This window comes from Lethenteron reissneri, chromosome 26, assembly GCF_015708825.2.
Source record: "Lethenteron reissneri isolate LAM-NWPU_2019-01 chromosome 26, ASM1570882v1, whole genome shotgun sequence".
NCBI lineage: Eukaryota > Metazoa > Chordata > Hyperoartia > Petromyzontiformes > Petromyzontidae > Lethenteron > Lethenteron reissneri.
The window spans coordinates 19,310,506-19,324,696 of NC_083804.1; the positions used below are offsets into that span (position 1 = coordinate 19,310,506).

Consider the following 14,191-nt stretch of genomic DNA (forward strand, 5'->3'; position numbering starts at 1 on the left):
CGTATGCGTCACGTTCACATGTGAGTGAATGTTTATTGTGTGTGTACATGTAGATATATGCATGCCATTTTTCAACTTTGGGTCTATGTAGGCTATACATGGGAACTCTGTGTTTGTGCGTGCGTGACAAGTTTGTGCGTGCTCGCGATGTGTGTAATCATGAAATGTGTGTTCCAGCGTGTCGTATGTGATGTATGTGAAAGCATGTTGAGGCTATACGGGAAATCTTTGTCTGTGTACGTGATTGTGATATATTTGTATGCGCGTGTGCGTGTCACATACACGTGGGTGTGCGTGCGTGCGTGATGTACACGTGCGCCGGTCGCACCTCGTAGCTGCACGGAGTCCGAGGCGTTGGAGTTCTTGCGTCTTCTTCGGCTACTCTGCGTGTAGCGGTTGAAGAAGGAGAGAAGCCCTCCCTTCTTACGCTTTGTCTCCCTGCCACGCAACACCACGTCGTACAAAGATGCACGGGGGAGACACGGTGACACGGGAGACACGGGAGAGACACAGGGATGGGAGACACGGTGACACGGGAGACACGGGAAAGACACAGGGATGGGAGACACGGTGACACGGGAGACACGGGAGAGACACAGGGATGGGAGACACGGTGACACGGTAGAGACAGGAGAGACACAGGGATATCGCATGGGAGACACGGTGACACGGGAGACACGGGAAAGACACAGGGATGGGAGACACGGTGACACGGGAGACACGGGAGAGACACAGGGATGGGAGACACGGTGACACGGGAGACACGGGAGAGACACAGGGATGGGAGACACGGTGACACGGTAGACACAGGAGAGACACAGGGATATCGATGGGAGACACGTGACACGGGAGACACGGGAAAGACAGGGATGGGAGACACGGTGACACGGGAGACACGGAGAGACACAGGGATGGGAGACACGGTGACACGGGAGACACGGGAGAGACACAGGGATGGGAGACACGGTGACACGGGAGACACGGGAGAGACACAGGGATATCGACATGGGAGACACAGTGACACGGGAGACACGGGAGAGACCCAGGGATGGGAGACACGGTGACACGGGAGACACGGGAAAGACACAGGGATGGGAGACACGGTGACACGGGAGACACGGGAGAGACACAGGGATATCGACATGAGAGATGCAGTGAAATGGGAGATATGGGAAAGACAGAGGGATACTGACATGGGAGACATGGTTATATGGGAGACAAAAATGCCATTGAAACAGGGAGACACGGGTACATGGGAGACACCTAACTCTATAACTGCCAGAGGTGCTGGTTGAGTAATAATATTGTGATTATTTAACACGTAAGTTATTGCCACTGATGTTACGATGCAGGATGGGATTTGGGTTAGATCTTGCAAGTATGAAGCCAAATGGCGTCCCATACCCTCCTTAATTCGCATAGCGCCTTGACTAAGGTGCTGAACAGTTAATTAACTATTTGTACGGCAGAATAGTGTGATGAGATACGTTGAGAAGGATGGTAGTACATATGGTGATGCGTGAAATAAACGATGATGAAAGTGATGAGTGGTGAATGTTGAGTGAGCGTGATGGATGGGTATGGAAGTTGGGAAGAGGGATGGAGTTAATGATGGGGAAGGGAGGGGGAAGGGGATTTTGGGTAAGCAAGGGGAAATAAGCGAGTTTTAAGGAACGTTTATTCCAGCCAATCAAACCAAGTTGTCACACGAACAAAACATGCCAACTCACGTTGTCTTCAGCAGACCGGTCTGTTGAAAGACAATTCTCAGAGCTGGAATACAGTCGAATTGTGTAAAATTCAACTATATACGATACTGATAATTGTTTTTTTACCCTTTTATCTGGCAACAAAACTGACACCTTTTTTACGAGGAGTATGTTTACATAGACCACAATACTTGCAGTCATAATACAAACAAAAAACATAACTCTGTCCTTGAAGTTGAAAAGGGTAAAAAACCAATTATCATATTTTTCTACTGGCAAATGAGGTTCCAATGGTATATACGATACGATTCTGTGCAGTCATTGGTAACCGGCCTCAGACCATAATAAACTCGTTAACTGGAACCCCAGTTCATTCCCAGGCCACCTCTGCCGCCACCGTGAGGCCCTTCCTGAAGCTCAGACTCGCTTACTTGTCGAGCTGGTAGTCATCACCGACACACACCATTCTCGAGCCCACCGAGTCCGCCCGCGGATGGATATTAAGGCGATGGAGATGGTGGTGGTCATTCTCTGCTTGGTCCTGCTGCGGACGATGATCCTGATGCTGCTGTTCCTGCTCTTGGCTTTCCTGGTGGTGGTGCTGGTGGTGCTGGTGGTGCTGCTGGTGGTGGTGGAGCTTGCGCCTGAGTGTTGGCGGAGTCCGCAGGTCCTCGGGGAGGGCTCCGTGGGAGCGTGACGCCGCTCGCTGCGCTTCCTCCAGCGACACGAGGCGCAGGGCGGAACGCGACGCCACCTCTCCCTCCAACGGAGGAGGCAGCGCGGTCTGGAGCGACGTTACCCACACAAATAGGACGCCATTCGCATCGGCGCTCATGATGACCATGCCGGGGCACTGGGACATGACCTCGAAGGCCCTGAGATGAACTCCCAAAACTGTCTCCACCATCCCCAGGGTTCATTGTGGCCATCTGGGGAAGCGTGGCGCTGAACAGGTGGGTGTGACTTGGGATCATCATTCTCTCGACCCACATTTTCTCCAGCCAGTGGTCCATGTAGCCGATGTAGGTGACACACAAAGAACCCCCTTACAGCTTAAACAGACTCTTCGTGCAAGTGCTGCTAGCAAGCACCTTTGAAGCCTGGCACAGCACACGAAGGGGTGGGTGGCCTACACCATGCCTGGACGCATTTGTCTCCCTAGTGGCGATGTTTGGACATGGCACCAGGTACTCATTTGAGGCTGAGTCGACCTAGAGGACGCCCAGGACCAGTTCAGATAATCGTCACTATTATTGGTCGTGAGTGGGAATCGAACTCAGGTTCCTGGGTTCATAGCGCATCCCGTTAACCGCTTGCACCACCGCTCTCCACACACACACAAACACACCAACTCTCCACACACATTAACAAATACCTCTTCAGCTGCAGAGCTGTTCTGGGTGGAAAGTCCATCTGGAAAACAATGGCGGACACTCTTCTCATTATTGTCATCATCGTGGGAATGCGGCTACACAGATGTGGCATGGTGCTTGGTAGTTGGTGCCAGGAGTACTAAGTTATTCACGATTTTATTTCTCCCCTCCCCCCTCCGGCCCCACCAGATTCAATGGAATTGTCAGGATTTTGGGGCCATGATTCAAAACTGGAATAGATTATTCACTTTTATTTTGTCGTACTATACAGTTGATGGATATATTTTTTAATATCTTGCATACATCCTTGCTTTCATACCGCTTTGTTCCATTAGCCGGACTATAACAACCAAAGTCTAAGTGATTTCCTGCTCTCATGAGCCTTGTGACCCCCACCCCCACGCGGGGGAATTGTGTCTCCCACCACCCCCCACCACCCCCCACCACCCCCCACCACCCCCACCACCCCCACCACCCCCCACCACCCCCCACCACCCCCCACCACCCCCCACCACCCCCCACCACGTGGCCGGCTCTTTATCTTATATAGATTTAAAAAGCACCTTGTTCCAAGGCGCTTTACACCAATTGTACATCCGACGATAGTAGTTGAAATAAAGAGTGGGGTTATTAAGAGTGGTGGTGTAGTTATGGTGGCACGAGGAGAGGTGGGAGTGGTTGAGGATGGATTGGGGTAGTGATAGGGGTTGCGGTAGACTTGGTCGTAGCTGGGGGCGGGGAGCTATCGGTAGCAGGATGGAGCGAGGGAGACGAGATGGAGGTTGTTTTAAGGGAGGAACGTAAGCAAGTTGGTGAAGGTGATTGTTTCATGTGCAGCAGTGGAGGGGAGCAAGAAGGGAAAATGAATGCAAGCGAGACTGGGCGCTAGGGCAAGGGGATTACAGAGAGGGACAGAATAGATTGGGAGCGTAGAGGATGCACTGGGAGAGAGGAGCACAATATGAGAGATGCAAGATATGGTGGGGCAAGACCGTGGAGGGATTTATAGACTGGAGTGTGAAATTTAAACAGACAGCGATAGGAGACTGGGAGCCAGTGGAGTTGGGAAAGTAGAGAAGAAGTGTGGGAATTGTGGGGGAGGTTAAGAATGATCTGGGTTGAGGCATTTTGTATATGTTGGAGAGGAGCAAAGGGGTAAGTAGGAAGGCTGAGACAAAGAATCAAGGGGAGGGAAAATGAGGGAGTGAATCAGCAGCAGATAGTCAGATGAGGGGATGGATTGTACGAGGGAGGAGCTGAAGATGACTCAAAGGTTGCGAGCAGAGGAGACAGGAGTGAGGGAGAAGAGAGGGAATGAGAGGACAGGGTGGAGGGGAATGGGGAGAAGGGAAGGAAATCAATTCAGTTGTGGAAGGGTTGATGGAAAGGTAGTGGCGTGACATCGAGGATTGGACAGTGAGTCTGAAATGCGAGAGGCAAGGTCAGGGTCAAAGGAGGAAAAGGAAAAGAAAATCTGGGTGTCGTCGGCAAAGAAATGATGGGGAAAGTGAGGTGAGATAAAAATGGTTCTAGGACAGACCATGGAGTGGCTGAAAGAAAGCAAGGAAGTGCATGAAGAGAGATAAGACTGGAGCCAGGAAAGGGGTGTGCTGGAGATACTGAAACTGGAGAGGGTGCAAAGAAGTGTAGGGAAGACTGAGGAAAGATCCAGAAGAATGAGGATTGAGGAGAGGTCAGAACAAGAATTGGCAGAGTTTGTTTTGATGATTCCATACAGCGAGGAGGGCAGTGTCAGTGGAATGGAAGGGGCGGAATCCAGATTGGAACTGAGGGTAAATGATAATATAATTAGATGAGATATAGCGAGCAAGGCGGGAGTGGACAAGACGTTCAAGAACCTTCGAGAAGTAATGGAGGACAGAGATTGGCCGGTAATTTGCAGGACTAAAAATGTCAATGGGGTGTCTTTTTAAATCCTTTATATTAAGTTCGCATGCTTGCTTGCTTGCTTGCGTGCTTGCTTGCTTACGACCGTGCAAATCTTTCGGTCGTTTTTTAACCCACTTCCTGTGATCCAATCGAGCTGACATTTTCCACACAGACTCGTTGTGCCAGACAATTAATGTTCGTGAAAAAAAATTCCCAAAATTTTACACTTTTTAGGCAAAAAATTAATATTTTACATATATTCAAAAGAACTCATTCTTGGCTTTGGCTGAACATCACAGTATAAGAGCCCAGAGCGTAACTCCTCCACAGGCCGTGGCGGAGTAGCGCAGTTGGTAGCGCCCTCGCTTCCCATGCCAAAGGTCGCGGGATCGATCCCCGCGTCCTCCACAGGCGAATATATTTTTAAATCCTTTATATTAAGTTTGCTGCCACGCATATTAAGGATTTATAGTGAAAAACTTTGTTTTTACGTGACACTTTTATTTACAAGGTGGATTATGACAGCCGACTTGGAGGTGAGAGGAAAAACACCAGAAGTGAGGGAGGAGTTTAAGAGGGAGACTAGGTATGGGAGGGTAAGAGTGAAAATCGGAGGTAAAAGGGATGGTGGAGGGATTGTATCTCTTGTGTCTTCACAACCCCCTCCCCCACCCCCATGTTTGTCTCTCACCCCCCCTCCCACCCCCATGTTTGTCTCCCCCCCCCACCCCCATGTTTGTCTCCCACCACTGTGCGGCCGAGAGGCGCTGGGCTGGAAGACGCTGCAGAAGAGGCGTTGCCGGTGGCTGAGCAGCGTCTCCACGACCACGGACTGAACCCGCACCTCCAGGAAAGCGGCACCCCCAACCGGTGCCCCCTCCGTGCCACGTGAGCTGTCCAAGCAACCACAATCATCGCCACCACGACCACCGAGCATCATCACCCAACTTCACGGTCCATCACCATCACCCATACATTAGATCCGCAGTCCAACATCATTACCCAGCATTACCCAACAACGCCAACTAGCTCCGTCACCTATTATCATCATTATCATGAAAAAGCATCATCATCCAGCATTATCACTCACCACCACCACCACCGATCCAAGACCCACCACCACCCATTGCCCACCATTGGTGTCCTTATAGCAATGGTGGTGATTTTAATGGTGGTGTTGATTTTGCGGTGATGTTGATGGTTGTGATGCTGATTGGTAGTGATGGGGGCGATGTTGATGGTGGTGTTGGCGTTGATGGCATCAGTGGCGTTGTTGGTGGTGGTGTCGATGGCGCGACGTTGGTGGCATCAGTGGCGTTGGTGGTGGTGTCGATGGCGCGACATTGGTGGCATCAGTGGCGTTGGTGGTGGTGTCGATGGAGCGACGTTGGTGGCATCAGTGGCGTTGGTGGTGGTGTCGATGGCGCGACGTTGGTGGCATCAGTAGCGTTGGTGGTGTTGTCGATGGAGCGACGTTGGTGGCATCAGTGGCGTTGTTGGTGTTGTCGATGGAGCGACGTTGGTGGCATCAGTGACGTTGTTGGTGGTGTCGATGGCGCGACGTTGGTGGCATCAGTGGCGTTGTTGGTGGTGGTGTCGATGGCGCGACGTTGGTGGCATCAGTGGCGTTAGTGGTGGTGTTGATGGCGCGACGTTGGTGGCATCAGTGGCGTTGGTGGTGGTGTCGATGGAGTGACGTTGGTGGCATCATTGGCGTTGGTGGTGGTGTCGATGGAGCGATGTTGGTGGCATCAGTGGCGTTGGTGGTGGTGTTGATGGCGCGACGTTAGTGGCATCAGTGGCGTTGTTGGTGTTGTCGATGGAGCGACGTTGGTGGCATCAGTGGCGTTGTTGGTGTTGTCGATGGAGCGACGTTGGTGGCATCAGTGACGTTGTTGGTGGTGTCGATGGCGCGACGTTGGTGGCATCAGTGGCGTTGGTAGTGGTGTCGATGGAGCGACGTTGGTGGCATCAGTGGCGTTGTTGGTGGTGTTGATGGAGCGATGTTGGTGGCATCAGTGGCGTTGGTGGTGGTGTCGATGGAGCGACGTTGGTGGCATCAGTGGCGTTGGTGGTGGTGTCGATGGAGCGACGTTGGTGGCATCAGTGGCGTTGGTGGTGGTGTCGATGGAGCGACGTTGGTGGCATCAGTGGCGTTGGTGGTGGTGTCGATGGAGCGACGTTGGTGGCATCAGTGGCGTTGTTGGTGGTGTTGATGGAGCGATGTTGGTGGGATCAGTGGCGTTGGTAGTGGTGTCGATGGAGCGACGTTGGTGGCATCAGTGGCGTTGTTGGTGGTGTCGATGGAGCGATGTTGGTGGCATCAGTGGCGTTGTTGGTGGTGTCGATGGAGCGATGTTGGTGGGATCAGTGGCGTTGGTGGTGTTGTCGATGGAGCGATGTTGGTGGGATCAGTGGCGTTGGTGGTGGTGTCGATGGCGCGATGTTGGTGGCATCAGTGGCGTTGTTGGTGGTGTCGATGGAGCGATGTTGGTGGGATCAGTGGCGTTGGTGGTGTTGTCGATGGAGCGATGTTGGTGGGATCAGTGGCGTTGGTGGTGGTGTTGATGGAGCGATGTTGGTGGCATCAGTGGCGTTGGTGGTGTTGTCGATGGAGCGACGTTGGTGGCATCAGTGGCGTTGGTGGTGGTGTCGATGGAGCGACGTTGGTGGCATCAGTGGCGTTGGTGGTGGTGTCGATGGAGCGACGTTGGTGGCATCAGTGGCATTGGTGGTGGTTTTGATGGAGCGACGTTGGTGGCATCAGTGGCGTTGGTGGTGGTGTTGATGGCGCGACGTTGGTGGCATCAGTGGCGTTGGTGGTGGTGTCGATGGAGCGATGTTGGTGGGATCAGTGGCGTTGTTGGTGTTGTCGATGGAGCGACGTTGGTGGCATCAGTGGCGTTGGTGGTGGTGTCGATGGAGCGACGTTGGTGGCATCAGTGGCGTTGGTGGTGGTGTTGATGGCGCGACGTTGGTGGCATCAGTGGCGTTGGTGGTGGTGTCGATGGAGCGACGTTGGTGGGATCAGTGGCGTTGGTGGTGGTGTTGATGGCGCGACGTTGGTGGCATCAGTGACGTTGGTGGTGGTGTTGATGGCGCGACGTTGGTGGCATCAGTGGCGTTGGTGGTGGTGTTGATGGAGCGACGTTGGTGGCATCAGTGGCGTTGGTGGTGGTGTCGATGGAGCGACGTTGGTGGCATCAGTGGCGTTGGTGGTGGTGTTGATGGCGCGACGTTGGTGGCATCAGTGGCGTTGGTGGTGGTGTCGATGGAGCGACGTTGGTGGCATCAGTGGCGTTGGTGGTGGTGTTGATGGCGCGACGTTGGTGGCATCAGTGGCGTTGGTGGTGGTGTTGATGGCGCGACGTTGGTGGCATCAGTGACGTTGGTGGTGGTGTTGATGGCGCGACGTTGGTGGCATCAGTGGCGTTGTTGGTGGTGTTGATGGAGCGATGTTGGTGGGATCAGTGGCGTTGGTGGTGGTGTTGATGGCGCGACGTTGGTGGCATCAGTGACGTTGTGGTGGTGTTGATGGCGCGACGTTGGTGGCATCAGTGGCGTTGGTGGTGGTGTTGATGGCGCGACGTTGGTGGCATCAGTGACGTTGGTGGTGGTGTTGATGGCGCGATGTTGGTGGCATCAGTGGCGTTGGTGGTGGTGTCGATGGAGCGACGTTGGTGGCATCAGTGGCGTTGGTGGTGGTGGTGTCGATGGCGCGACGTTGGTGACATCAGTGGCGTTGGTGGTGGTGTCGATGGCACGACGTTGGTGGCATCAGTGGCGTTGGTGGTGGTGTTGATGGAGCGACGTTGGTGGCATCAGTGACGTTGTTGGTGGTGTTGATGGCGCGACATTGGTGGCATCAGTGACGTTGGTGGTGGTGTTGATGGCGCGACGTTGGTGGCATCAGTGGCGTTGTTGGTGGTGTTGATGGCGCGACGTTGGTGGCATCAGTGGCGTTGGTGGTGGTGTTGATGGCGCGACGTTGGTGGCATCAGTGGCGTTGGTGGTGGTGTTGATGGCGCGACGTTGGTGGCATCAGTGACGTTGGTGGTGGTGTTGATGGCGCGACGTTGGTGGCATCAGTGGCGTTGGTGGTGGTGGTGTCGATGGAGCGACGTTGGTGGCATCAGTGGCGTTCGTGGTGGTGTTGATGGAGCGACGTTGGTGGCATCAGTGGCGTTGGTGGTGGTGTTGATGGCGCGACGTTGGTGGCATCAGTGGCGTTGGTGGTGGTGTCGATGGCGCGACTTTGGTGGCATCAGTGACGTTGGTGGTGGTGTCGATGGAGCGACGTTGGTGGCATCAGTGACGTTGGTGGTGGTGTCGATGGCGCGACTTTGGTGGCATCAGTGGCGTTGGTGGTGGTGTCGATGGAGCGACGTTGGTGGCATCAGTGACGTTGGTGGTGGTGTCGATGGCGCGACTTTGGTGGCATCAGTGGCGTTGGTGGTGGTGTCGATGGAGCGACGTTGGTGGCATCAGTGGCGTTGGTGGTGGTGTCGATGGCGCGACGTTGGTGGCATCAGTGGCGTTGGTGGTGGTGTCGATGGAGCGACGTTGGTGGCATCAGTGGCGTTGGTGGTGGTGTCGATGGAGCGACGATGGTGGGATCAGTGACGTTGGTGGTGGTGTCGATGGTGCGACGTTAGTGGCATCAGTGGCGTTGGTGGTGGTGTCGATGGAGCGACGTTGGTGGCATCAGTGGCGTTGGTGGTGGTGTCGATGGAGCGATGTTGGTGGTGGTGTCGATGGCGTGACGTTGTGCTCACCGCAGGAGGTTGGGGGCCCACACGATGGCAAGGTTCTGCGCGTGCATGTTGGTCTGTGCGCTGTGAGACGCCATGTGACTCAGGTGGCTGATGAGGAACTCCAGCGTGCTATCACAGCAACAGCAGCAACAACAGCAGCAGCAACAGCATAAAATCGATCAATGTTTATGTAGAGGCCTGTATCAATCCACTGTTGGATGAGCCCCCCCCCTCCCCCCGCCCATTGCCGGATGACACACCGCCCCCCCCGCCACCCACCATCACGCCGTGAGGGTCATGAGAATTGGTTGATCATACTCCACCGCGTTCGTCAGAGTGGCTTAGATTTTGGAGCACAGTACATCTACACCATTGGAACCTCATTTTCCAGAAGAAAAAATATGATAATTGTTTTTTTTACCCTTTTATCTGGCAACAAAACTGACACAGTTTTTACAAGGAGTCATGTTTGCATAGAACACAATACCTGCAGTCGTAATGCAAACAAAAAACATAACTCTGATAATGACGGTGGTGTTGGCGTTGATGGCATCAGTGGCGTTGTTGGTGGTGGTGTCGATGGCGCGACGTTGGTGGGATCAGTGGCGTTGGTGGTGGTGTTGATGGCGCGACGTTGGTGGCATCAGTGGCGTTGGTGGTGGTGTCGATGGAGCGATGTTGGTGGGATCAGTGGCGTTGGTGGTGGTGTTGATGGCGCGACGTTAGTGGCATCAGTGGCGTTGTTGGTGGTGTCGATGGAGCGACGTTGGTGGCATCAGTGGCGTTGGTGGTGGTCCTTGAAGTTGATTGGTCCACACCCGAGACAACTTTCCTTAGAGCCTAGTCTCACGTGGTGTTGGACCAGATGACGCCAAAAAGGCGCACGTAAAAAAGGGTAAAAATAAAAGGGTAAAAAAACCAATTATCACAGTACATCTGTCTATCTGGTTTCATCTCCCCCTCACTCCGTTTGCCCCCCTCTCACCCCCATCATTTAATAACACAGCATGGCCATCGTAACTAGTGCATGATTGTGCTGATGGCGATGGTGATGATTGTGCTGATGGCGATGGTGATGATGGTGATGATTGTGCTGATGGCGATGGTGACGATGGTGATGATTGTGCTGATGGCGATGGTGACGATGGTGATGATTGTGCTGATGGCGATGGTGATGATGGTGATGATTGTGCTGATGGTGATGGTGATGATGGTGATGATTGTGCTGATGGTGATGGTGATGATGGTGATGATTGTGCTGATGGCGATGGTGACGATGGTGATGGTTGTGCTGATGGCGATGGTGATGATTGTGCTGATGGCGATGGTGTTTACTTGTAGTGAGGTAGTGATAGCTGGTGGATGGCGTGATGATGGTGATGATTGTGCTGATGGCGATGGTGATGATGGTGATGATTGTGCTGATGGCGATGGTGACAATGGTGATGATTGTGCTGATGGCGATGGTGACGATGGTGATGATTGTGCTGATGGCGATGGTGATGATGGTGATGATTGTGCTGATGGCGATGGTGATGATGGTGATGATTGTGCTGATGGTGATGGTGATGATGGTGATGATTGTGCTGATGGCGATGGTGACGATGGTGATGGTTGTGCTGATGGCGATGGTGATGATGGTGATGATTGTGCTGATGGCGATGGTGATGATGGTTGTGCTGATAGCGATGGTGACGATGGTGATGGTTGTGCTGATGGCGATGATGATGATGGTGATGATTGTGCTGATGGCGATGGTGACGATGGTGATGATTGTGCTGATGGCGATGGTGACGATGGTGATGGTTGTGCTGATGGCGATGGTGATGATGGTGATGATTGTGCTGATGGTGATGGTGATGATGGTGATGGTTGTGCTGATGGTGATGGTGATGATGGTGATGATTGTGCTGATGGTGATGGTGACGATGGTGATGGTTGTGCTGATGGCGATGGTGATGATGGTGATGATTGTGCTGATGGCGATGGTGATGATGGTTGTGCTGATGGCGATGGTGACGATGGTGATGGTTGTGCTGATGGCGATGATGATGATGGTGATGATTGTGCTGATGGCGATGGTGACGATGGTGATGATTGTGCTGATGGCGATGGTGACGATGGTGATGGTTGTGCTGATGGCGATGGTGATGATGGTGATGATTGTGCTGATGGTGATGATGGTGATGGTTGTGCTGATGGTGATGGTGATGATGGTGATGATTGTGCTGATGGTGATGGTGACGATGGTGATGATTGTGCTGATGGTGATGGTGACGATGGTGATGGTTGTGCTGATGGCGATGGTGATGATGGTGATGATTGTGCTGATGGCGATGGTGATGATGGTGATTATTGTGCTGATGGTGATGGTGATGATGGTGATGGTTGTGCTGATGGCGATGGTGATGATGGTGATGATTGTGCTGATGGCGATGGTGACGATGGTGATGATTGTGCTGATGGTGATGGTGACGATGGTGATGGTTGTGCTGATGGCGATGGTGATGATGGTGATGATTGTGCTGATGGTGATGGTGACGATGGTGATGGTTGTGCTGATGGCGATGGTGATGATGGTGATGATTGTGCTGATGGTGATGGTGATGATGGTGATGGTTGTGCTGATGGCGATGGTGATGATGGTGATGATTGTGCTGATGGCGATGGTGACGATGGTGATGATTGTGCTGATGGTGATGGTGACGATGGTGATGGTTGTGCTGATGGCGATGGTGATGATGGTGATGATTGTGCTGATGGTGATGGTGATGATGGTGATGGTTGTGCTGATGGTGATGGTGATGATGGTGATGATTGTGCTGATGGTGATGGTGATGATGGTGATGGTTGTGCTGATGGCGATGGTGATGATGGTGATGGTTGTGCTGATGGCGATGGTGACGATGGTGATGATTGTGCTGATGGTGATGGTGATGATGGTGATGGTTGTGCTGATGGCGATGGTGATGATGGTGATGGTTGTGCTGATGGCGATGGTGACGATGGTGATGATTGTGCTGATGGCGATGGTGATGATGGTGATGATTGTGCTGATGGCGATGGTGATGATGGTGATGATTGTGCTGATGGCGATGGTGACGATGGTGATGATTGTGCTGATGGCGATGGTGATGATGGTGCTGATTGTGCTGATGGCGATGGTGATGATGGTGATGATTGTGCTGATGGCGATGGTGACGATGGTGATGATTGTGCTGATGGCGATGGTGACGATGGTGATGATGATGGTGACGATGGTGACGATGGTGATGATGGTGATGATTGTGCTGATGGCGATGGTGACGATGGTGATGATTGTGCTGATGGCGATGGTGATGATTGTGATGATTGTGCTGATGGTGATGGTGATGATGGTAATGATTGTGCTGATGGCGATGGTGATGATGGTGATGGTTGTGCTGATGGCGATGGTGATGATGGTGATGATTGTGCTGATGGCGATGATGGTGATGATGGTGATGATTGTGCTGATGGTGATGATGGTGATGATGGTGATGATTGTGCTGATGGCGATGGTGATGATGGTGATGATTGTGCTGATGGCGATGGTGATGATGGTGATGATTGTGCTGATGGCGATGGTGATGATGGTGATGATTGTGCTGATGGCGATGGTGATGATGGTGATGATTGTGCTGATGGTGATGGTGATGATGGTGATGATTGTGCTGATGGTGATGGTGATGATGGTGATGATTGTGCTGATGGCGATGGTGATGATGGTGATGGTTGTGCTGATGGCGATGGTGATGATGGTGATGATTGTGCTGATGGTGATGATGGTGATGATTGTGCTGATGGCGATGGTGATGATGGTGATGATTGTGCTGATGGTGATGATGGTGATGATTGTGCTGATGGTGATGATGGTGATGATTGTGCTGATGGCGATGGTGATGATGGTGATGATTGTGCTGATGGCGATGGTGATGATGGTGATGATTGTGCTGATGGTGATGGTGATGATGGTGATGATTGTGCTGATGGTGATGGTGACGATGGTGATGATGGTGATGATTGTGCTGATGGTGACGATGGTGATGATGATGATGGTTGTGCTGATGGTGATGATGGTGATGATTGTGCTGATGGCGATGGTGATGATGGTGATGATTGTGCTGATGGTGATGGTGACGATGATAATGATTGTGCTGATGGTGATGATGGTGATGATTGTGCTGATGACGATGGTGATGATGGTGATGGTTGTGCTGATGGTGATGGTGACGATGGTGATGATGGTGATGATTGTGCTGATGGCGATGGTGACGATGGTGATGATTGTGCTGATGGTGATGATGGTGATGATTGTGCTGATGGTGATGGTGACGATGGTGATGATGGTGATGATTGTGCTGATGGCGATGGTGACGATGGTGATGATTGTGATGATTGTGATGATGGCGATGGTGACGATGGTGATGATTGTGCTGATGGTGAT

At 52.5% G+C, this 14,191-nt stretch overlaps 1 protein-coding gene across 2 annotated transcripts in view; it reads right to left on the bottom strand.

The window, feature by feature from the left end:
• Window positions 1-14,191, bottom strand: part of LOC133347803 (rho GTPase-activating protein gacN-like) — a 34,201-nt gene that overhangs the window by 2,020 nt on the left and 17,990 nt on the right. For both annotated transcript variants that reach the window (XM_061560425.1, XM_061560426.1), the window contains 5 exons: window positions 9,748-9,855; window positions 5,720-5,865; window positions 3,085-3,122; window positions 2,141-2,493; window positions 329-438 (listed from right to left, as the gene is read on the bottom strand). In XM_061560425.1, the coding sequence (XP_061416409.1) occupies window positions 329-438; window positions 2,141-2,493; window positions 3,085-3,122; window positions 5,720-5,865; window positions 9,748-9,855 (755 nt within the window). The remainder of the gene's footprint in view (window positions 1-328; window positions 439-2,140; window positions 2,494-3,084; window positions 3,123-5,719; window positions 5,866-9,747; window positions 9,856-14,191) is intronic.